Below are 25416 nucleotides of genomic sequence, written 5' to 3' on the forward strand. Positions count from 1 at the left end.
CACCTAATCAACTCAAGTACATGATCACTGAGCAAGAATAGGTCACTCAGTTTAACATGGTCCAGTATTGAACTGCAGGCTGCACAGGATGGGAAAAAAAGGGACCTTTTGTCACTTCTGACCGCAAATTACCCCCAAACACCTCTATTATTCATTAGGCTGGTATAATGGCCAGTGCACAGTGAATAGAATCGCGGAGCAAGCACATGATGTGTAGAAATGGTAAACTCATGTTACACTTCTCCTAATAGGATCCATTAGTAGGGTACTCTAAGCACTTAAGACCACCTCAAGAAGAACTTGAGGTCTTTTGAGGAAGGTGCGAGAAATCCCACCAAACATCTTGAGCTTGTACTGAACATTTTAAAAGGGGGCAACCACGAACCTGAGTTCCAACTCTGACCACGAAACCTTAAACATTACACACAATTTCTTAATTAATCACAACATTTGTAAAGAAAGAATATTATTTATCTTCATGACTGGTTTGGTTAAGCCATGGCAAAAAAAAAACTCAAGTAGGCTCCACAGATTAAAGGGTCGGTGTTAATTTCCCCCCAAGGAACACTGCATGCACAATCCGGTGGGCTGAATGATGACTTCTTTCTTCCCTCATACCTCCAGGAGGACCACCTTACAGTGTTTTTAGTTCTTAAATGCCAATTCAGGTTGGCGCTGCACTTCCTCCAATTCAAATTACAGGACACAAATGCACTAACACCAGTCGTATTGACACAGATCCGAGATGTTTGCTTCCCTGAACTCAACAAACAACCTCCATTGATGGTGCAACAACAAAAAGGAGGAAGGTTTCTAGCAAGTAAAGATTAGGGTACGGTATCTCAAAATTCTCAAATCACTGAGACGCTAAGGATAGTCTACCGTACCTGTAAATATCACCAATGACCAGCCAAAACAATTCTTCTTTACATTTTCTTGGCCTTCTTCTGAAATGCTACTCTGTTTGTTATTAATTATCACACTGTGCACTAGAATTAGACAAATGAAATATATCTGAAATAGCCAGTACCTCACTATACTAAGTTTAGAGTAGGCATGCAACAAGGAATTAACAACAAAAAAGGAAATTCTAAGCTGAAATTCTAGTGATTTTCAATTTTTTATGGCACAAGTAATAAAAATGAGGAAATGGGCTCACTAGGAAAAGTTGCATGCCTGCTTGAGGCAAATGACAACAACAAAAAGATTGTGCACCTGCAAGCCTACCTGTTTAAAAATAATTATTTGCACTTATATATCTGCAGTTTGGCCCCGTAACTGTCAATTCTCTTTACACAAACTACTGAAAGCGTTATTTTCCAGCCAATTTCTCTGTACAATGTCAGCCAATTATTTCAACTAACTTCGGGAAAACTATTTCAAGGAGTTAAAATGTTCACACAATAAAATCATTGAAAGGTTTTACTTCGGACAACCAAATCGCCAAGTCAAAGTGCCAGGCCACTCTCTCAAATTCCAACAGAGCACTTACTCCTAGCTTTGTGGAGGCATTGTTGCGCTTCAGTCATTCATTCCCCAGGTTCATTCAAATATGTGTAGGATTTTGCCCCCCCCCCCCCTCCAAACCACCAAAAAAAATGGAAAGACCTGGGTTGTTTGGTGAGAGGAATTAAGCGCCGGAATCCCAGAGGGTTGTGATGACTGTCGGTGAGGACTTTGTAGGATTTGGAAGGTCAACATCCTCTGTGTAAGGTTGAATATGTGCATTGCAGCAACGTGAATGGATATTTTTTTCCTATTATATACCACATAATGGCAAAGATTTTGCAGTATTCACGCAGGAAATATGATGTTTGACTAGTTCTATAAAGTGCTTACGTAACAGCTATAAAGGTGAAAGCAATGTTTCCTGACGAGGACAGTTTGAGGGGAAAAACAGTTAAAAAATGTTCTATTATCAATTGGGCACTGTACAAGGGGTGCTGCATACTAGTTATGTTTTCCAAGTCAAAGAAAACAACTTTTGTATTCATTTTCAAGACATCTAGTGTGGGCTGGCAGTTGGAAAAGGAAACTCTAAGATTTACAATGCATTTGTTATTATAAATAGCTTAGGATATAAAACTGATATTACTGGAAATGTTATGGAAATGTGAGATTCAATTCCCTAATCAGTTCACACATTCTAGTGATAACTTCTACCAGACAGATTTGTTACCAGACAATATTTTTCCAAGATGTCTTTGTTTTCTTTTGAATACTTGCACCTATAGCCCTGCTGGTTAAATGCACTCAAGCTAAAGAGAACACGCAACATAACAGGTAGCCACCTTCACACCTTGTCATGTCTATCAACTAGGGCTTACGGAAACATTTGCTGGACCGCTGGGGTGTTTCCCAAAATGCACCTCCAGCAACTACGAAGGGAGGAAACAATTGATTAATTCCGGTACCAGCCACCGAGCACGTCCCAGATGTCAATCACTGAGAGCTGGATTAGGGCCAACCAGACTCCGGGTGTTGGGATCTCCGGAAATAATTATTGGCACATCAAAATGGTTAGACGGGGAGCACTGGCAACGGCAGAAAGATCTGCGTACACTGGAGGAAAACAACCGCTGTACAACACAGGTCTCCAGTCTTGTAATCCTGGCCTCTGTATGCTTACAATAAACCTGTTTGTGTGTGTCACAATTTACAAACCCCCCCCCCCCCTCCAAAAAAAGGTGAGAAAATAAAAATGATTAGAATTTGCTTTGCTGCTCAGGCATGTCAAACAAATACTTCTGGTTGTTGGGAACAAATAATTTATTCGCCACCATGGGATTGTGGAAAGACAATGAACTCAAAATCTCATTGCAAGACTTTCTTCTCAACAAAGAGCCATTAACCAAACAGTACCTGCGCTGTGACTACCTACACCTTAAATTCACGCCTCCATTGTTGAGTGCAGATAAAAGCATACAAGGCAATTTAAATCTCATTCCAAACTCGCTAAGCAACCCTTCCCCTGATCTAGCTGCAGAAATTGATCAGGTATAAGTAATCACTGCGACCAACTCACAGACAAACACAATCAGCATGAAAGCAAACATATAGACAACTTTGTTGGCCTGCTTCCTCTGCCTGAGTTTGATCAGTGCCATGGTGTGTAATTAGGGGTGTCATTAGACCAAACATTGACACTAATTAGGCGGGAGATTCTAACAATCATTTTGATGGATGGTCGGGGTGACTGAGAACTCTGGTTTCTAAGAAATGCATGTCATCACTGCTATCAAGTGGCTAAAATCCATAGCACTTGACCAAATTTTACTGTAGATTTTAAAGAATCATTTTTAAGTTTTGTGGATAACTTTCTGCCATCCACAATTTTTTTTTTACTTTTATTGTTTCCATTTTGTAGATTCCGCAAATGATACAAGAGCAAAGCCCAAACCCGGGGTGGTCCATGCCCTTCCATGACCTTAGAGTAAAGCAAAAAAGCCTTTTAATATCTGAAGGATTACAATACGACAACTGATAAGGATTGCAACACTTCTGCATCAACAACCCCTTGTCAACTGAAAACCATGTAATGGTTCCAACAACTGTTGTTTTTTTCCCTTTCATTTCTGGTGGGAAGTTGATTTTCTGTATAATTTCTGACTTCTTTCTGTGGTGTTGATCAGGAGTTCTATACCATTTGTTAGAAAAAAATCCAGGAAATTTCGTCTAACTTTTTATTTTTTTTGCTCCCAAATTTGAAGTTATATTAGCTTTTTAACACAACTTTGCAGGCTCTCTTCCAGAATTAAGCTGCCCTGTATTTACATTAAGAAAATACCAAAATAACAACAACATAACTTTCATATTAGAAATTGGAAGAATAATTTTAACAGTTTTGTGCAAAAACCCACACATGGTGTAAGGCTTTACCAAACCAAAGAACAGTTTGTTTTCTTTGGGGATTTCCACTCAGAGGAAATTTACACCAGCCCACTGACTGTGATTGAGTGGGGGCAGTTTGCGGTCAGTATCGAGGTCCGGTGTAATGGTTTACTATATGAATAAGGTAAACATAACAAGATTCCGGTTTGAAAGCACAATAGAACTGAAGCAAAGATATCAAAAGATCCAAAAAGCTTAATTCTACAAAGGAGAATGAACTATTTTAACAAGTGCTCACACATGGGTGAATACTGCAAGAAAAAAAAGTATGGGTGCATGTATGGAAAAAACTCATATGAAAAGATGCGATATTTATTATTCCTGGGTTTCACAGACTTAGCGGTGGCATGTTTTCTTACTGGTTTTATGTCAACTATAAAGCAAACGTAGAGAGAGTTTATAACAAAATGGAGGGTTCATTCTTCTGTTAGGTACTAATGCAGCCTTAGGAACAACTTCACCAGAGGGGATCTTTGGGGAAAATGTTTGTTTTGCAGTTTCCTAAATATTTTGCTACCACAGCGATATTTATTTTCAGAGTTGCATAAATGAATTATTGCAAAAAAATCCATTATGCCTGTAGCATTGCTAAAAGGAAATTAAACATATTATGTTTTTTTTCAACACACTGATCTCTATACATACACTTTTAAATCTGCTAAAACATTGACCTCAAGCAAAAATCTCTTCATCCTGAGTAGCTTGAATTTAGGTCTATGAAATACGGACTCATGCCTAAGCAAAGATAATGGGAGAGTTACCGATCACATGAGAGGGTGTAACCATTAAGGCAAAAAAATAAATAATAATAGTTCTGCTTCCAGCTACCCTACCTACCCTATTTTGACAGCCCCTACACTATTTTTTTTGGGGGGGGGGGGGAAATGAGGGGAAAAACATCTTTTACCCTTTACTACACGCAGACACCTCCACATGAGTGTACACAAAAAAATTTGCAAAAAAATATATCCCTACCTACTGGTACCTACCCTATTTTCAAATGCCATGTAATAGGAAGCAGAAGGGTTTTTTTGGGCCTAATAGTCATTATAGGTTAAAGGAGTCATTTCATAGTGAGTCAAATTTTCATATGACACCGGAATAAATGAAGTTCAATAATCACGGACCGCATGAAACTTTAAACCATAAGATCTTCACACCTGTTTAACTTCAATTACGACTCTGAATAGCCTACTTAAATACATTTAACACAAATTGCTTTAGTTCTTCCATATTTTAAATTCATATATATTCTTCAATTATTCAGGAAAAAAAATCTACAAACTTACTGAAAAGTTACAAACTGGAAAAGAGCCAACAGAAGGCTGAACATTTGATGGAGCTCTGGTACAGTTTTCTACAGGTCAAAGGTTCACATTCCACTTTAGTAAAGTACTTTGTTAACTTCTTGTGTTCAAGCACCAAAGTTGCATGTATTGTCAAATTTGACAGCCTTTTCTTAAGTTGGTGCACTACATACATCAACTAAAAAATACAGAGCCAAACGTCATTGAAATCTTTCAATTATAAATGACAAATGAACAAATGGGATTTTGAAAAGCAGGAGTGGTCCCATTCTCATTATACAAATTCTTTAGAAAAAAAATTCTAAACGAATTTTCACATTTCTATCATATGAAACTTGAAAGAAACACTCACCCACCCCTTGCCACCCAACCCTCATGTTATGGGCACACACTATCTGACCTTGGTTTTGCTGTATTCCCTCCGGTGCTAATGCTCAATATACCATAGAAATCCCATTCAGACCCCTTTGTGTGCATATTTGAATAGGGTGCCTTTTTCGGCTCGAATTCCAGCATTATGTGGAAACTCGTGTCGACCATAAAGCCCAAGTTCCTGAGTTATTAATGGACACGGAATACCATTTTTTTCCCCCTTGTGGATCAATGGAGCGTTAGGTAAATACAACATTTTTTTCCTCTCTGTAGAATTCTCTCACAGCAGGTGGGAATTTATGTCTTTGATAAATTGCATACCTGGTAAGAAAAGCTGTGAGTGACTATATGCCGCATTCTTTTCTTTTTTTCACGAAATACACAATAAATCATCGACTTGGTAAATGTGGTTCAGCACTTTATTGTGGAAAATAATGGGTCTCTTATTTTATGTTGAGTGTTGGCCTAAGTACGGATTTCCATATCAATTATTCATTTAGGCTAGAGCAACACGGTTAAATGGTGATATCTTTGAGTTATTGGTGCAGAAATCAAGTTGCAATCCATATCAATGAATTCTGCATGAGGCCTGTGTGCATCCCTACCCCTTCAAATTATTAGGCCTGTACACTTACCTTTTGTGCTGCACTGATGAATACTGCAATCTCAAAAGTACTAGGCAGTCAGTATTAACCCCCAACCTCGCCATCCCAAAAATATTTGAATGGCTGTTTTGTGCTTCAAATCCATATTTGAATGGCTGTTTTGTGCTTCACATCCCAAATAAGTTCAATTTCTTCAAGTTCAAGTTCAATTCTCAAAAAGTCAAAGATTTAAAAATTCATATAGGCCTAAAACGAAATGAATGTATTAAATTGTTTCAACAGCATTGAAGTTTATTTAACATCCCTATTGAAATAATTAACATCATCTTTTTACCCTCTTTCCCACTGTATCAGGCATCAGCTATTCACCCCTGAAAAAAAAAAATCGTGTTTAATAGTTGAACGAGAAGTGTGTCAAGTGTGCGAACTCTTTGATCGATTGAATAAAATGCGGTTCGACCCCCAAAACCACAGCCGAAAACCGCAGTGAACATAGATAAATACCACAAAATAAACGGAGACAAACTTACCCGAGGTATCCTGGGCAGCTACAAATCTTGGACTTGATTGCCAAACCACTGCAATAACCGTCGAAATCAGCAAGAATCGTTGCAGCATCTTGCAGTCAAGTTCAACACTGTGAACACGACCACGTTGAACTTGAGTTGAAAATGCACTGCCGCCAAAAATCTTGGACTCTGCGACAGTTTCGTCTGCTCAACTCAGCTGTCAGAATTTCTGCTCTGGCGGGGCGAAAAAAGCCCTAATTTCATAAAACTTACAAAAGCTGGTAAGAAACAAGACATGGAAACTAGAAATATTGACTGTGGCAAAGGAGGCCTGCCACAAGTCTAGAAATTACTCCTTTTGCAGCACAGAGCTGGTGGTGGGTTTGTACACAGAGTTAGCGACCGCAAAGAGGGTCACCGTTGTACCTCAAATTGTGCACACACGCGCGCCACACAAGTACAATAACACAACGGCATGGCAGCTTTTGAAGTGTGCCGCTTGCGCGTTGACAGGCGGAGCCTTCCATTCATCACAAAGGGGGCTCTTGAAATTGAAAAAAAAATCCCCTTCAATTATTTTACAGGTACATTGCAAAATTAGGTGACGTTTTGGAACGTAAAAAACATTAATCTTATTTTTATGATATACCAAGATGAACATTTGATATTTTAAGGAGTTTTGGGTGAATTATAATATTGCATTTTACCTTTGAATAAAGTCTTAAAGTCCAAAAGCCCTGGAGATAAGTTTTGTAGTGTATTTCCGGTCCACAGTCCGCCTCCATTCATACAATGAGTGACGTAATCTGTGGGCGGCACTGAGTGTGAAATTTGCACCGTTAGGTGGTCTTAACTCCCCGGGGTTCGATTACTTCACACTCTCATCTAGTGTTGTTGATATTTCGCAGACGACTGCGCTGCGCCACACGAACAAGGTTTCAAATTCAAGAGAATGTCATACTTTTATTTATTCATTTTTAAAAATTCATTGTCAATATCATATTCCTCGGCTGGCAACCAACCCATCACTGTCTCTGAGAAACTTTGAAGTGCTCAACAGTTTCACTTGAATTTCAAAAGTGAAAAATAACTTCTTCTTTTTTAAATATAAAATCTGGCACTCAAATTTTGTGACACACAATCAAATCCATATTAATTTTCTTCACATCCAGTGGCGTAGCCAAGGGGAGGGGAGACGTGCCCCCCCCCCCCGGCACCCAATTCCCAGTTCCCCTCAGGTGCCCCCCCCCCCCCCCCCACACACACACACAAATTTGCCACATCCAATGAAGTGTCTTTTTAATGTATCTTATTTTTAAGTAATTAAACAGAAGAGGAACGTTTGTTACTCGATCCCATAATTCCCTACGGCTTTCTGAAATGTGAATAAATTGAAAGAAAAAAGAGCGCCCTTTATGGTCAAAAGAGTTACATACCCCCTCATTCTCCCCCCCCCCCCCCCCCCCTCGAATTTGCAGCATTTGCCTGGCCAGTTGGTGCCCTGAAAATTGAGGGAAATTTTGTTGCGGGTCCACCCTTGGTGCCCCCCCCCCCCCCATAACAGGCTGATGCCCCCCCCCCCCCCCCCCAACTGAAAAAAAAATCCTGGCTACGCCACTGTTCCCATCTAGAGTAAACCACGCTGATTAGTTCGACATCTCTCACATTATTTTTTAGCACGAGTAAATCATTGCATTATGAACCGTAATATTTATAATGCTGTTTTTCATACTAAGATCAAAAGAGGGCGCCATCACACATGAATGATGCCAGGGTTTGCGCATGATGAGCGGCCAAGCTTAAACAAACCCCAATGTGTCTTTAATTCGTTACAAATATGATCCTGAATGCTTACTCGTTCACATTATTAATTATTTTCCTAAATACAAATCATCGCTTTGCACAAAGTTACCGATTCGTTTTAAAATGCGGAATATCTTTTCAACAGAGGTCGCTGTTTACAATTTACGGTCGTGCTGTCTGGCACGTCGACGCACGAATTACCTCAAAATAATTCATTAATCTTTTTATCAGATGGCAAACAATTTTTCCCCAGGATTTCCATAGCTTTTAAACGTGGTTTTTAAGGGGGAAATTAAAAAGGGGTTTCCAACCTCAGAAACCAATCATAAAAAGGCATCCATCATTGTCATAGTTCGCTTTTCATTGCTTTCTTGACGCAAAGTTTAAAACACTTGAAATTTTATCAGCACGAAACTGCATTTCTGTCTGTGCAATTGGTACGCATAGGCCTACTTATTATACACCTGAATTTTTGGCGCTAAATGTTCCCCACTCTGCACTGGCACCGTAGGATAACCCTTTCCCCAGACGCGTAGCCAGGGTTTTGTTTGCCCGTTGACAATTAAAATGTTCGTACCGTTTTAACCCATTTTCACCGTCCCGAGTTTGCTTCTATCATGATCAGCGTCCCGATTTTGCTTCTAAAATCTCCACCCCGTTGCAACCTGCCAGCAGACTGCGCCTTCTCCACACCCCTCTACCGGCTTCGCCACTGCCTTTTCCAACCGAACACCCGACTGCTATTGTATTTGTCTCATTACATTATCGACGCTCCATTTACCAAAAACAAAGCAGTTACTGCTATAGTATTCGACTCCTCATGTTAATTAGTCAGCTTTTGACCACAAATAATATGGTGAATAAATGATTGGCCTACAAAGCAAGGAACCTTGTTGTGCAAGAGGCGGGAGCATTTCTGCACAGTAACAACGCGGATCTCGAGGTGAACACAATTGATGGAGACAGTCTCACAAGTCCAAGTGTTCCGACCTCAGCACTGATGTCGTCTCGAGGAAGAAAAGGGAGCTCACCCTGCAGACCTCCATTCCAGCGGTGTCATCGTCTGCAGGCCAGACTGGAGGCACTCAATGCGGGACTCTTGGAGCTGAGTCTGCTGCGAGAGAGGCAGGAACGACTCGTAAAGGAGGCCATGAGCAGTTCCCTTCAGAAATACGAAGATACGGAAGATGAAGTGTTTGGATTTGAAGAAGATAAATTGGCGGGAAATTCTAGCGGAGACAGCAGTTTGCTTTTGCGCCTGGGTGGCAACACGCAAAATGTAGCTGTTCAAAATGTAAGTATTTTTCAATTCAATCAATGGCGATTCAGTAACTAAGATAATTAAAAATCCACATTTCGCAGATCAACGCGTTTCATATGGATTTACGAATCTTGTTTATATCGTTTTGTTTCCCACACAATTTTTTTTGGGGATTTTGTGAAAAGGAAACAGAAAAGAAAAAGCGATATATTTGTGAACCCCCCCCCCCTTTTGTTATCAATTTGAAAACAAAAGTAGTGGAAAAAGTTTTAATCTTTATAGCCGGAGCCGGAGAAATTGCCGGGGAAAGTTGTGATTGATTGGAGAAACCAGTCAAAATAATCTCAACGAACGTGACGAGAATTGACATTGATAATCCTTACATTTTAAATGTGTTTTGCAACAAACAAACCCCAATTATTTCCCACGTCTCGAATGAAAGGCGAAGCCAAATGAACGAACGGTGTTGGAATTTGGGCATCAATGCAATTTTCTCCATGAATGGGAAGGCGGGGGTAAAATAACAAAACTCAGACTCCAGGACTCTAAGGAGGGAAACTCTATCTCAAGAAATAAAGTTTGTGGACTGCAGGGGTGCTGCAAAGAGAAAGAATGGCCTTGTGTAATAAATTGTGGTCATTTCTTACGAGAGGCAGTGCCAACACCTGATCTGAAATTAAATCTTGAAGCTAATTGGCAATAACCTCATGCTTCATTGGCCAGAGGGCTGTCTGCATTTTTTTTGGGGGGGGGGGCGTTGAAGGGAAGTATTCAACTTAATGAAACCCATAAATAAAATTAAAATACCATAAAACAAACTAACCCAACCCCTGTACAAGCCAATCCATCCATATAAAAAAGTCACACAAAGTTTTCTTTTGTGATATGAAGGTTTATTTTATCAATGATCTGAAAATTACCCGAACACCCTCCAAAAAAAAATGGCTGAGAAAAAAACGCAACTATTTCGAATGAACTGTCTTGTTATAGTTCCACTCCTCAGTGTTTACCTGTGCTGTTTACTCTTTCTGTCCCAAAAGGTATTTTAATTTGAGATGGTTTGTGCTTCGATTCCTGTTACGAAATGCAATATAAAAACATACTTATTCGATTTTGCTTGTTTTAAATACAGAATCACCATCAGCAAATTGCATACAACCATAGAGACGACTCGGGAAAGTTAGAAACGAGGCATCAGAACGAAACAAAGGACACCAAATCCATAACATCCAGTCAGAAGAGTTTGGGTTTCTATGATTCTGCTGGCACAGACGGTTCCATGGCGTCTCGCAAGAATTCCGAAGGCGGCAGTCAAGTTTCGTCAGCATTCGGAGATTCTCGTGATAGATCGCAAGAGTATTTGGAATCAAAAGACATGTTCGGTGACATTTCCGAACGCAGTACCGTCACTTTGGATGGGGTTCGGGAAAGTGTAACGGAGCAGATGGCTGCTAACAATGATTCAACGAAGGATGGCGATCCAATGAACAATTCGGCAGCTAGAGTTACCAATTCGGAACAAACTTCATCATTGAAAGCTAACCTAGTCCATCCCCAGACACATCAATTCAATAGAAGACCTCATTTCATCACTAGATCGCTGTCACTCCAGGAACCAATCACAACCCCCGACAGATCTACCACAGAACTCATCACGAAGGAGGAGATGCTGAGACGCAAGCGGAGATCAGTACACGAGATTGACTTCTCCCTGGGCGAGCATCCCGAGCTAACATCCCACAGTTACATGGGATCTTCGCGGGCTTTCCGCTACCCCAGTCCCCTCCACGCGATATCGCTGCAGAGCGCCCTCTGTCTACCAGGTCCCGAATATGGCAGTAATGAGCAAATAAGTTCCATCTACAAGGATCAAACTTTGGCGCCAAAATCACATAACCAACGAAATAAAGCCAACTCCACACTCAATGCGATCGCAGGGACAGGCAATGAAGACCACACTTCCCCAAAACTTCTTGGTGATTTTGAAGCGAAAAATTTATTCACTGGGAGAGAACAGGAAAGCGATCGTTTTGAAAGCAGTTGTGAGAATCGTACAACTCAAACCAAGGGATTGGATAAAAAAGGACAATGTAATATAAATGAGGGGAAATCTACAATCAACATGACAAACAATTTAGCTGATCTGGAAAATTCCGACAAGAAAGTACCGAGAGTTAAGAACACATTTTGTGATGCGGGCAATGAAGAACAATTCAAACCTCCTGGGGATCGGTCTTCGGAAATCAACTCTAATATTGGGGAGAATCCGTCGGTTTCTGCGAGCAGTAATTTCTCCCACGAAAAGAAATGGCAGATCGATTCAAGTGGGCATTACAACGATGGCGTGGTGCGAAGCAAAGTTCCTGTGGTCAAATCATCGTGGATCCGTCTAGAGAACGATCAGCGATCGGGGGAAACAGGAGGAGTTCACCGTAAGGATATGTCGGAAAGCCGGGCACCCAGGATGGATGTAAAGTCGACTTATCCAAGGAGGAAGAATGCCTGTGTGGATCCTTCTGTAAAGCGAATTCAATATGAACTCTAAATCGTAATGAGCACTTTTCAGATATGACAGACACAATAGGAGGGCGCTCTTTTCGTTTGGGTAAATACCAAAACGTTTACCAAAATCAAATAGCGCCCGATTGTGAGCTAATCTGTGTCGTCTGTTTTTTGTACCAAAATATTTAAAAATTACATGAAGTTAACCAATCACAGAAAAAAAATCACGGTCGTACACTGATGTTTCTGTTAATGGACAGACTTTTAATTGTTGGTTTACAAAGTACCTAAAATTTGTACAACTTTGTCACACTGTGTCTAAACGTCTACTCATTTATTCTATCATTTCTAATCAGGCATTTAAAAAAAAGTGGACTTTTAAATAATGTAAATTTACATATTTTTCACCATTCAGAGGTAATTATCAAGGTTTTTAACAAAACTGTGGAAAATAAAGAAGAAGAAGAAACAGGACACAGCTTAATTATTCCAACATGCAACTCCAAATTGGTTGCTTCCCTTCTCCGGATATTTTACAAATAAGTTAGGGAGGGGACCAAAGAGAAACACAGGATGAACTTAAAATGTTTTTTTTTTTCATGGAAGAAAATGAATCATGTGATGAATTCCCTTAATATTATGAGTATCATTCTAACAGTAGTCACAAAGCAAAGAGTCAAACACGGAACAAAATTCAGAAATGAACAAAGACAAATGAACTAGGTTTTCAGTTGGTTATCTGGCAAAGCACTCTAACAACAGTCAACATGTGTCATATTAACGTCGTCTTATGACCAGTTGTGTTTGCTCTTCTAACGTGATGCCAAACTCTCACAATGAAATAAAGGAAAGTACAATTGACATTGGGGTTCATCAGGCAAAAAAAACAACAACAAGAAGTGAATTGTTTCAAATTTTTATAGGCTAGCACAGAACACTAGTTGCAAAATGCAAAAACAAAAACTTGCAACGATAGTCCTAGGGCACAAGACATCTTTCAGAAGCATGTCTCAGATTTTCAAAAACATTTGTAAGACTGAACGGCAAAGTTTTACCCTCGTTTATTGCAGTCATTTTATCCAGATGTAACCATGCGTATACATTTACAGTACATAACTACAAGCACTTGATTTAACTTTCATGGTTTTACGGAACACCTAATACTGCAAAGGTTTTTACCTTTTTGCTCCATTGTTTGAATGTCAGTACCCAGTATGTGTAAAGTCTGGACGATCCAGTCGACAAATGCAGTCACACATTAGGCTAGCAGTGAGTGAAATTACAAACCTTACAGAATGTACAGGATTACGATTTACATGAAGACTCTGCCGACATCAACAGAACTATAGGAATAAAAAGAGATAAATCAATGACAACAGATGTGGAATTTTCTTAGTTGTTGATGAGTTTGTAATTTTAAACTGCTGGCCAAGTTGGCTGTGGTTCACCTAGCTTTGATTAGACAGAGAATGGCATTGATATAAGATTGAAGTAGCAAGCAAGGCTAGCGGCCTGTCAGCTAGCCTGCCAGCTAGTGAGTCAGCTAGGGGTGGGGGTGTAGTGGCGGAACCACACTCTACCATCTGGGGGTGGGACAAGTGAGGGAAAAGGGGACAGGACATTATTTCACACTTTGGGAAGCCAAATGGGTATTTGACGCCAAGCCTCAGAAATGTGGTGTGGGGTAAGCTTTGGGGGGGGGGGGGGGGGGGGGGGGGGGGGGGGGGGGGGGGGGGGGGGGAAATTCAACATACCTTCCACCTGTTCCCACAGTTGTGGCAATATACAAATGTCGTCATGGGTTCATCAGCACTTCTTGTCTGCACCTGTGAATAAGAAACACACACTCGAATGTTTTAATATTTTTTTTCAAAAGATGCCAAATGAAACATTTCAAAGTGCAAACAATATGACGAGATATGGCCGCGTCTGAAAAAAACATGGCTACGGTTAGCAGAAAGTACCAAGTCTCTGCGTAGTGGCTTAAGCTGGTTCCCCTAGACCTGTGTATAACTGTAAGTCATAGCCAGGTAATTTAAACACTGGCTATGCAAGTGCCCTTCACTAGCCATCCTTGTTAGGCTTTACAACAGCGCCCTCCATAGTTTACACAAAGCCACTAACTAATTACCTGGTTATAAGAACAATGCCTCTTAAGGCATTTGCCACATTTAAGTAGGTCGGTCTTGGTGCCTCCAGTGACGGCCATCTGGTGTTCCTTAATAGCCTCCTTGGTGATGCCATCGCGGATGCTTTTCAGCTCCTTGCTCGCCATTTCCTATTAGGAGTTGAAAAAGAAAACACTAAAAATTGATGCAAACCAATTGGTACGGTGCGATTCTGGACGCTGGTCTGAAACTGGTAATCAATCCACTTACATCAGAGGTCATCTTGGCGATTTGCTCCGGGGTGATTTCTCTGGTCAGGACCCTCCTCCTCAGCTCAGGGTTGTTGGTATCTTTCAGGTTGGAGACACGGCTTCGGATGCGATTCTTGTACTTCATATCGGTGTTGACAAACTCGGTGTAGACACGTACGGGAATGGTTAAAGAGATCATATCACGATGGAATGAGTAACTACAACAATTCCTCTTCTTGGCAAAAAAGCTTTAGTATATAAAAATCCCTTTCATGCATTATCAGTAAAAAGATAAAACCCAAACAAGGTGATCAGGTAAGTGAACCAGGAACAAAAATGTCCTTGATGTCCTTCACAGCTCAAATGTTTGAACTGAATTTAAAAACTTCATTTCAATAAAAATATGGTCCTCAAAAGTTGATAACCTGTTAAAAGTAATTTGTACTCCCCAAAAACATTGCTAATGTAGAATATGAGTGCTGTGTCAATAGTCGATATGTTTTTTGATTCATAGCTTTTGCTGTGAAAGTTACTTCAAATTTGTTTAGCAATCACTTTAGAAAACTTGTTAATTTAACACTGGAAAAATTGAATTTTGTTGACGCTTTGTAAAAAAAAGGATATAATCTTCAATCTCGGCTGCGATTTCATCGACGTCCCCCAACACCTCTGTGTCGCAACCCTCAACTGGAAGAAAATGGAAAAAAGGTGCACAATTTTTCTAATGGGCTACAGGGTAATAGTTCTCTTACAGAGACTGCCCTTTTAAAAAGAAAAACGTAACTGGGATGTACACAACTATGGCATCGTCCCAAATACAGTCATATTGCCATAATTGGGGTGTAACACATTCAAGTCCTTCGTAACTCTCTTTTTGTATCCGAGTAAAGGGGTACTGGTGCCAAAGTTCATATAAAACACACACACAAGTCACTTACTAGGTACTTTGAGCGAGCCAACAATCATCTGTACGCATTTCTCCCTCACTACGTCATTCGTCTTAGCAGGGGGGAAGCTCTTGCCCTTCTCAGACCCACTGGATTTGCCGTCACCGCTCCCGTTAGGTGGGGGAGGCGACGGTTCACGGGAATCATCACCGCTGTCCTTCTTCTTCTCCTGGGAACTGTTAGATTTGTTTGGACCTGGGAACAAAAAAAGCAGCAAATTTTTTTAAAAATATTACAAAATCTCAAAAAATAATAAATGGAAAAAAAAAACTCAAATGAATAGTGTTAACTTCCAGTATCCTGTTATGTGTAATCTGTGTAATCCAAACCACCCAAAATCCTCTCAAATTCAACACTTGGTTTTCAATAATTTGACGGATATCTCGGGACTCCAGAAACTGGCTGCTAGTTTTATTTCACAGGGGTTTAGGGGTTTGGTCCTTATATTGGAGTACAAAGAATGTTTCTCAGAATATGCTATTCAATTTGATTGTTTCAGACTAAACAGGACGTTGTTGTACATTGTGAAGTTTCAGCACAATGCGGCATGTCACCTCACGTCAGAAAGGCAAACTGCAAGTGTCAGTCTTTGACCATTTCTGGCGTTTCAAATAAGCCCATTCACAATCCGTAACACCCAAATTAACCAAAACCAAAAAGCTCCCTCCTCTTGAGTCTGCCATATCTAAAAAAACAAACTACTTGTATTTAAATGTGATTGTTAGTCCAACCTTGTTGGGCTGTCAGCAGCTTCTTCCATCCCTTGATGAGCGACTTGGCCAGCGTGTTCACATCTTCGCTACCGCTCTGTTTGCGCAGGGAGTTTACAGACATCCCAATCCGTGTCTTCTGTTGTACAAAGAGCATGCAGACAAAAACTTCTCAAATTAATTCCAAATTTCAAGGATAGCTGAAATATTATCAGTTAGTGACATGTGGTTTAAGTGGGATTCTCACTTATGGAGGAATGGTTTGCTCCAAATATAAAATGTACATCTAACGATGGTTTGTTTTCAAATCTTACTTTTTCAAAGTTTAAGTCAATTTTTTATCCCGGGTATTGTAACTGCTAACAATAATGGAGGTACTAAGCTGATTCATAAAGGCCTAACTTAATGTCAAAGTTACATAGGGAGTAAGTAAATTGGCTCCATGTCACTTTTCAGTACAAAAAAATAGAAACTTGCCTGTAGAATCTCCAGTGAAATGGGAAGTTCCTTCAATTTGTTGAGATGATCTAAAGCATCCAAAGATACCTAAATAAATACAGTTGGGGGAAAAGGGAAGAACTGAGTGTAGAAATAAGGTGTTTCACATGCGCCGTCTTGTTTGCGGGGCAAAAAGAACACGTGTTGCTAGATATGCGGGCATATTTTGGAATGAACGCATGATTGATGACTTGGAAGCGCCAAAGCTTTCCATTGACGATACGCACACAGCAACGCGTGTAAAATTGCCCTGCGGGCAAGATGGCGCATATAAGTATAACCGTGAAACACCTTATTAAAAACAAATTAAAAACACTATTTAAGTTTTTGTCTGAAATTTTGATACTATGAACGAGTAATATCAGCACTAGTTAAGGAAAATTTTATACACAGCAAAAACCCTGAATTGCCAATAAAATTTCCACTGGAATCTTACCGTATCACTCTTCAGAAGTTTGTCTAATTGCTTGCCAATCTTTACAACTTCCCGCTCGCAAGAAGACATGATGAAACTAAGGTTAAATGATGAAAATCTAAACAAAAACAAGAAAACTACGCCACAGCTTTCTGACGCCAATTAATTTTCTGGGAATATGAAACGCGCGCGCCCTCTACATGCTCTAGGTACGGTTCAGTCGGATACTGATTGGAGTATTCTATTGTGAAGATGGTGTGTCGCATTGATCTGGAGTGAATGATTGGAAATAACTGAAATAAATTGAAGTCATCTTATGCTTTATTTCATTTGGTTTATTATTTATTTAATATTTTGTAACTAATTCATTGGCTAATATTATGTGTATACCTGAATGAAACAAACTAATTTATTTGTTCCTTAAATTAGTTTACCTCATTTAAAATGGAATGTCCCACGCAATGTGCCAAAATCCAAAATGTCGGGTTATGATGTTCCATCGTGGTAAGTAGGTCGTCAATTTAAAGCTGATTTTGTGTTGAAATTTGATGAGCAATTGCTTTGATCATTGCCTGATATATTCACAAGTGTTGAATTCCACTTTTCAAAGTGAAACATGGTGGAGAAAATGTTTTAAGAGTGAAATACAGTAACACAAACTTTGTTCATGCTGGTTAAATTAAAAAGGTGTTGAATGTTTGGTCTCAGCCAAAAGAGGGCGTCCTATTTTGACATGCATTATTTTTTTCATGAGATTTCCAATCCAAATTTCACTGGTATCCTGAAGTAATAAACGTTAAGCAAATATTTAAGAACTGTTTAAACCTTTATGGCTAAGTTAGGGCGGACTGTTCTTGACACGGGTTTATTGTTCTTGCAAAACCCCGACGGATAGGTGGTGTGTGATCCTGTTCTGAGTGCAGCGTTCGTGGGTCATGTTCCCGCCGTTGGGCTGGAGAGCGAGAACAATATAATACCCGTGTCAAGAACCGACCGCCCGAACCCGGCCTATACGTTTAGCCATTTAAGACTGATGCCTTCCATCCATGAATGTGACTATGCACTGCCACGTGATTGACATTGGACTGGCTAGGCTTTTAACTTAAAGGGAATATACAACATTTGCAAACATCGAAAAATAAAATTACCAAAATTTTATGAAATACCTTACTAGGATGTTGGTAAATGACAGTCTAAAGCATCCTGTAAAATTATGGCAACTGGTGTGAAGTCATTTTCAAGAAAATTGTATTTTTGTATAAATTTCCAAAAGTGGTCGGCTGACCACCGTTGGAAAAACCTAACTATTTTTCAACTACTGCTCTAACTTCACCATTTTTTTCAGTCCAAATTTTGTTTGCTATTGGTTGCATGTTCATGAACGGGTGCAGGCCAGCTAGACTGGTTCCCATACCTTACAAATTTCCGGCATCTATAAATTGATCCATTTTATCTTTAGTGGAGTCAGGGAACCAGACTACTCCACCATTTGTGTTTTTCTTGGTTTTCCAGCATTTTCGAACACAAAACTTCAAACATATCAGTGGAACAATATTTGATCTATCATAGTAACCCCTCAAATAGTTCATTTCTGAGAACTACAGCAAAAACCAGTGATGTACATTCCCTTTAAATTTAAATTTTTATGTGCAGTGAAGGTATGTTATGCTGCATTGTGGGACAGTTTGCGCTGCACAAAATATCCCTGTTCGTCATGCAAACTGTCTCAGGATGCAAAGTCTACACAGTACATCATTTGCCTTTATATTGATACATCATATATTGAAACATCATTTTGATACGCTGTTAAATCACATTTTGCATTTACAGGGCTGGTAAGCCACTGCCAGGGCTTCACTTAGATGTCCTCAAGGAAAACAAGATGATCGAGGTCAGTTGGGAGGTCAGGGGGTCATTTCGTGTCATTAACCCTTGGCCTTACTTCAGGTTTTCTCACAGTATCTCGCTGAAACCAACATTATCACATGACAATTTGAAGCCTCTTAAGTCTAACAGAATCTATCAGCTGTGTTCTTCAGATAACCAAAATGCAACAGATAGTGAAAACTGGTATTAAATAAAGAAGACAAAATTAAGAAGCAAAAACAAATATACATTCCTTTTGTACTGTCAGATTGTTAGAATTTAATGCACTGAACAGAGGTTTGCTACCAATGCATGGCTATCCATCCGGGTAGTCCAGAAGCATATGCAGTGATCGTGAACTCTGACCTTAGGGTCAGTCACATGACCTGCAGTGGTACGCGACCCCACAGAGTGCTACAGTGATGAAACCGCCGGGTTTCGCAGTGAGTTTTTGGGCCCAGTTTGTGGAGACTCCAGACTGGGTTATTACCTCATCTGACATTTTGTTGGTAGTGTAATAGGACATGTCTTTACTAGCATAATGATAGACCCTTTGCTTAGCCGCCATCTTTGAGGTCTGTGCTTTTGTTCCAGAGGGATACATGAGTACACCTCTGGTGAATTCTTCATTCTTTTCGAATTCTTCATCTCTGAATTAAAATAACAAAAAAACACCTCCAACATGGCTGCTTCATGCAAAGAAAAATCGAGGGTTTAAGTTGGTCTTCATTTTAAATTCTGAATTTTTTGTCTCATTTTTGGCAGAAAATGATGATTGATGAGAAGAATGTGTATTATTTTGGGAGGAACTCCATCGTCTGTGACTTTGTCCTGGACCACGCATCTTGCTCCAGGGTCCACGCTGCGTTGATGTACCACAAACATCTCAACAGGTCCTTCCTGGTGGACCTTGGAAGCAGTGAGTTCAATGTTTCCCTTTCACTCTTAGACTTGGTCCAAGAGAGAATCCTGAATTTGCTTCCCTAGTGTAGTTGGTCCCTGGTAGGCATGGTAATAATAATAATAATAACTGTATTTATATAGCGCCTTTTGCCAGAGGATACAAAGCGCTGGGGGAGAATGCAAACAAAGACAGGTAAATGAAGTATATGAACATATGAGACCCATTATGTAGCACCTTTTTGCTAGGTGCTCCGGCGCATAATTGCTGCCACTGCCAGAAACACCGGGGCAAACCCCTTCTCTTAGCAGCAAGTGTTACTGGGTTCTTTAACGTGCATTACACATCACACGGGACCTACGGCTTTACGTCCCATCCGAAGCACCATGTTCCCACGGTCAGGATTCGAACCCATTCACAAGCTATGACAACGGAATTCCTTCAATGTTAATGTTCATCTGCTGTTACTTGCGAGCAGACTTGTGACAAGACTTGTGACAGAACTTGTGACAGAACTTGTGACAGAACTTGTGACAGAACTTGTGACAGAACCCATTACAATACTGGTATTCACAGAGTCTTTTCGTTTTTCTTTCCCAGCTCATGGAACATTTCTGGGCTCTATCCGACTGGAGGGCCACAAGCCCCAACAGATTCCTGTAGACAGCACCATCCACTTTGGGGCATCGACGCGGTCCTACGTGCTCCGGGAGAAGCCGCAGACAGTAGCATCTGTGATTTCTGGAGGGACGACAGATTCTAAGACAGAGCAAGAAGAAGAGGAAATCAGCGGCGGTCTGCTTGGACTTCCTGAAGAGGAGACAGAACTAAATGTACGAGATTGGAGTACAATCAAATCATGTCAATACAAACCAATGTTGTGCAAACTCGACCCAAAACCAGTCCTTCATTTTTAAGGAGCGCGATCGCGCAGGCGCTCCTACTGCGCTCCTCGACTGTCTCGAAGGAGCGCTAAAAATAGCGCTCCTCAGAAATCCAAAAGAGGGCTCGTCAAACACGGGAAGTTTAAAAATAAGAAGTGATAAAAACGCAAAGGATTTTAAGTCTTAAGCTACACGTATTTTTCGTTGGTATAATGCCCAAACTCACGTTAATATGCCGCTGGACATCGCTAAAAATGAACGAACACCGAGCTCGTACGTACTGTATAAGATCGTGTGTGTACAGCGGTTGTATACTGTGCGTGCACAATCTGCATATCGCGTAGAGCTGCATGAAAACACGTGGGCCCGTACGTGCAAGTGCAGCAATGACTGGTTCCCGCTGCGCCGCGCACTAAGTCCCAATGAAGGCATGATGAAAATGCGGTAACCAGTCAATGTAATAGTCCTGCGCGGTGCAATGCACTGCCTGCCGTACAGTGTTTTGCGTGCAGGCTGGACGGAATAGACGTCGTAAAAATGCCAAGAAAACAACGATTGAGAAGGACGATCTTTGCAAGCTTATTCACAAAACTTGATCTCTCTTGTCTGTGTATGTATTTCCCGTGTTCATGAATTTATTTGAGGAAGTTTTACTGGTATGTGAAGTGAAACGATGCAGCGTGTTTCACCGAAATCCTATACCGTGAAACGAGTCTCATTGCCGGCCCACCACACACAGTGCATCACAAACGCTCGTACTAGTGCGACGTTCAGATGTTGTTAGCCAGTTTCTCGTCGTGACTAGCATTGTGTATATGGCATACTTGACCTGCATTTTCCGTTATGTTTAAGATTATCGACGTTAGATATTTTCGATAAAACTTAAGGCAAGTTTGTGTCATTTTGAGGCCCTTTTTGTGAAGCTTTCGTAGAGCAATTGAAATAGTTCAGGCTGAAAATTTCATATAATTTTAACGAATCTGAAAGCGATTTTTCAGTTGCTTTATGTGCCGTTTATTAACTCTCCATTTTCCAAGTATAATCAAGTGATGAACCAACTGACACCTGTATTAAAAAATGAAAGCCTGAGCAGTAGTCAAACCTTTTATTAATCTCCATTTAGTTAGTTTTTTAAAATAAATTTTACCTTGTCTTACAGTTACAAAAACGAAAAAAGTAACGCAACTTGAGCATATGTTATTATGCAAAAACTATTAATAATGCAGCCCCTTGAATAAATCCTTATATTCAAAATAAAACAAAAACAATGGTAACCCGTCGTTTTACCGCTGTTTATCCGTAGATTTTAAGGAGAGCGATTTGCTCTCCTCGAATATTTGAGGAGAGCGATTTATAGCTCTCCTGGATTTTCTTTAAATGAAGGACTGCAAAACCGACCTGACCTTAAACCGACTTTTGGGTCAGATCGATTTTTCCATAATTTCAGTCAGGTCGATTTTCCCATAATTTCAGTCAGGTCTGGTCGGTTTCGGTTTTGTGTTTGCGATTTTTGGGTCGGGTCGTGCTTAACCACACTCAAAAATTGCGTAGAGATTTGAATTATTATCCAAACTCCACAGAAGATTACCTCACAGGTGTTTAAAATATGGGTGCACACTTTATGGGCAAAAGAGGTTTTGCAAAACCTAAAGGGTTGTGAAGTGCCGAAGAGTACTACCAGGAGGGTTAAGCTGAGCACCTGTCCAATTCATTGTGCACATGAATGCGTGGTCTGAAATTTGCATTAAGGAGATTCAACTGTAATAGTTTACTCTCTTTGTCGATGCACGTGTTGTCTAGCGGTGGAGCACAGGATTCGTGATCGAGAGGTTGTGGGTTCGAGTCCCACCGTGGCCATGCGTGTTGTGCCCTTGAGTAAGGCGCTTAACCACAATTACTCCTCTCAACCCAGGAGTTAAATGGGTACCGGCATTGTTCAATGCTGGGAAGGTAACAGACTCGCTGTGGAGGGGGTGTGGCGATCCCCCCACAGCAGCATATGAGTCTGGCCCAATCGCTTCGAAGGAGAGATGGGCACTCCGTTTCTGTGAACACAGGTTCGTCCCCCTTTACCTTTACCTTTTTTTTTTACTCTCTTTGTTATTGTGTAGAACCTGACAGAATTTAATACCGCCCACAACAAGAGAGTGACTAATGTCAGCTACGAGGAGGCTGCACCCAAGGCTGAGAGGCCACGCAAGAGAAAAAGCTTTGGCAACGTCTCGTTTAGTGAAGACGATGAAATCATCAATCCAGGTTAGTGTAAACCTAGGAACTAATGACATGGAGCTTTTGAGCACACCAGTGGTCTGAGCAGAGAAAGGTTTGGTGTTGACACCTGTTGTGCATTGTTCTAATAATTCATCCACATTGATTACTGCAGGATTAACCTTCCAAAATCCTCTTTGCAAAATGGAGGATTTTGCAGGATTGAGGGGGTTTTCGAAACCTTTGCTTTGGCATCGGCTTTGGCTTTGCCTCTGACTTTTGCCTTCATATCAACCGATTGAATGCTCCTGAAGCATAACAGGCACCAAAATGTAGCTGGAGTTCCAGAAGTTGGGGCCTAAAATCTTTTTAAGATGAAGCCAAAGCCGGTCGTTTCGAAAATGCTCTGAGGCTGTGTGCTAAAATGTGTGGCTGATTTTGGCTGGAGTGCATTGGCATTTTCAACTGAAATACTCGAAATTGACATTAAAAGAGCAAAGCTTAAGTTATGGTTTTCAATGTTTGATCTTGTCTTCTTTTCTTTCCCAACAGAGGATATTGATCCGTCCGTTGGAAGATTTAGAAATCTGATCCAGACGTCCGTTGTCCCTGTCAAGGTGAGAATCAGACTTTGAGGCGTTTTCCTTGGTACTTGATTGGTTCTTCTCTTAAGGACTCCACAGGGGAGTTTTAACAGGAGACCAGAAACACTGGGGCAAACCCCTTCTCTTAGTGATAAGTGTTACTGGGTTCTTTTACGTGGATTGCATTACACATCACAGGGGACCTACGGCTTCACGTCCCATCCATAGGACGAAGCAATAATGGTTAAGTGCCTTGCTTAAGGGCACAAGTGTCCAGTCCTGGGCTCCAACCCACATTCTGCTGCCTCTGAAACACCAGAGCATGAGTCCGGTGCGGTGCTCTTAACTGCTAGGCCATGACACTCCATCATGCTCCCATTTATCTGTAGATCCTAAGACTGTCAGTATGGTAGTAAAGTTACATGTGATGGACCACAAGTAGATCACAAGTCCGGTCACAAGTGAATCACAAGTCAATTTATTTATTTTTCAAATTTTTACAGAAGCGGAGATCTGAAGAATCAGCTACTGTCAGTGCAGCTAATGACATGGTGCGCAGGTTGCAGGGTCTCCACTATGGTCCATCTCTCTATGCTGACCTACCCGGCACGGGCGGGGAGCCCGCCTCGACCCCGCCCACCACGCCGACCACACCCCCGGCAGGAATGCTCGGCAGCTCCACCCTGGGACTCATGCACGCGCCTAATTTGGCGCCGGATGTGGACATGGCCCCACCCATGCAAGAGGTGGCACCCACCGCCGCTGGCCCCATGCTGCAGCCACACATTCCCAGTATGGGCGGGGACTTGCTGCCTAAGAAGAAGAAATATGCAAAGGAGGCGTGGCCTGGGAAGAAACCGACGCCCTCACTGTTGCTCTAAGGGGCGTGGCTTAAGATGGATTGACATGAAGCACCTGCTCATGATGAATTGACAGTCAACATGCAGAGGAGGTGTGGCCTACCAAGAAACCAATGCCTTCACTGTTGCCTCAGGGGGCGTGGCTAAGAAGTTTGATGGACAAGTACCTACTTGTGATGAATTGAGAGGGATGTTTAAGGTGCCAACTGGAATCCTTTTTTTAAACTGTATTTTAAAAAAAAAGTCTCCGGTTTCTGGTATGGAGCTTGCCAAAAAAGTGGTGCAGCGATGCAGCTTTTTTTTTTTTTTTACCTTTTTTTTTTCAAGTGTCGGCTGATGACTGCAAATGGTGCCAGACTAAACTTAGTGCAAATATATGGGAGTCCAGAGAGGCTACATAAAGCTTATTCTTGATCGTAACCCCATCTAAAAACACGTTAAAATTGTGCAGCAGCAGGATTCCAGTCAAACCAGTGAGTTAGGCAGTTTGAGACATCATCTTTCATTAAAACAAAAGTGTTTCATTTTGCCGACGCGCATGGCTACAGTGACGCGCGCGCATACCAGAAACCGGAGACTCTTTTTTTTTGGCCTTAGTAATCTTCAAACCCACAGCATATAACACCCTGAAATGTCCATTGTAATATTAGGAGGAGACAACATATATTTTAACTCTCTTCAGTAGCCATCTCAGCCGATGTTTAGATAAGATGGATGTCGACTTTTCAAAAGTTTGGATTTGACCTGCTGACACACAGAGAGTAATTTAGTTTCAGCCTCAGGTTTAAAAAATCTACTACCAATCGTTAGGGAATTTTGTAACTGTTGTAACTGGCAAAAAATGATGGTATGAGCAAAAGCTCTTTCGTCACAGTGCTCTAGATTAACGTAACTGAGCTCACAACTGACTCATCGGACATTTTTAAATTGTATT

General features: G+C 40.9%; 2 protein-coding genes across 4 annotated transcripts; one reads left to right on the forward strand and one right to left on the reverse strand.

The window, feature by feature from the left end:
- Nucleotides 1-12493: 12493 nt before the first annotated feature.
- LOC119729240 (transcription elongation factor A protein 1-like) lies at nucleotides 12494-17400 on the reverse strand. Of its 2 annotated transcripts, XM_038201827.1 has the most exons (9): nucleotides 17201-17400; nucleotides 16744-16812; nucleotides 16288-16405; nucleotides 15548-15751; nucleotides 15234-15296; nucleotides 14629-14783; nucleotides 14382-14528; nucleotides 14005-14076; nucleotides 12494-13593 (listed from the first exon to the last, which is right to left on the reverse strand). In XM_038201827.1, exons 1-9 carry the CDS (start codon nucleotides 17267-17269, stop codon nucleotides 13585-13587), a joined length of 906 nt encoding a protein of 301 aa, XP_038057755.1. In that variant the 5' UTR covers nucleotides 17270-17400; the 3' UTR covers nucleotides 12494-13584. The 2 variants fall into 2 exon arrangements, with proteins under 2 accessions (XP_038057755.1, XP_038057756.1); XM_038201828.1 differs by lacking the exon at nucleotides 12494-13593 and having other exon boundaries at nucleotides 13996-14076.
- Nucleotides 17401-17414: 14 nt separating this feature from the next.
- Nucleotides 17415-24743, forward strand: LOC119729239 (nuclear inhibitor of protein phosphatase 1-like). Of its 2 annotated transcripts, XM_038201825.1 has the most exons (8): nucleotides 17415-17454; nucleotides 17609-17683; nucleotides 19010-19070; nucleotides 19811-19964; nucleotides 20547-20779; nucleotides 22942-23086; nucleotides 23591-23655; nucleotides 24126-24743. In XM_038201825.1, exons 1-8 carry the CDS (start codon nucleotides 17432-17434, stop codon nucleotides 24501-24503), a joined length of 1134 nt encoding a protein of 377 aa, XP_038057753.1. In that variant the 5' UTR covers nucleotides 17415-17431; the 3' UTR covers nucleotides 24504-24743. The 2 variants fall into 2 exon arrangements, with proteins under 2 accessions (XP_038057753.1, XP_038057754.1); XM_038201826.1 differs by lacking the exons at nucleotides 17415-17454; nucleotides 17609-17683 and adding an exon at nucleotides 17466-17487.
- Nucleotides 24744-25416: the final 673 nt, after the last annotated feature.

The sequence above is a fragment of the Patiria miniata genome, unplaced genomic scaffold (genome assembly GCF_015706575.1).
Source record: "Patiria miniata isolate m_02_andy unplaced genomic scaffold, ASM1570657v1 HiC_scaffold_20, whole genome shotgun sequence".
Lineage (NCBI taxonomy): Eukaryota > Metazoa > Echinodermata > Asteroidea > Valvatida > Asterinidae > Patiria > Patiria miniata.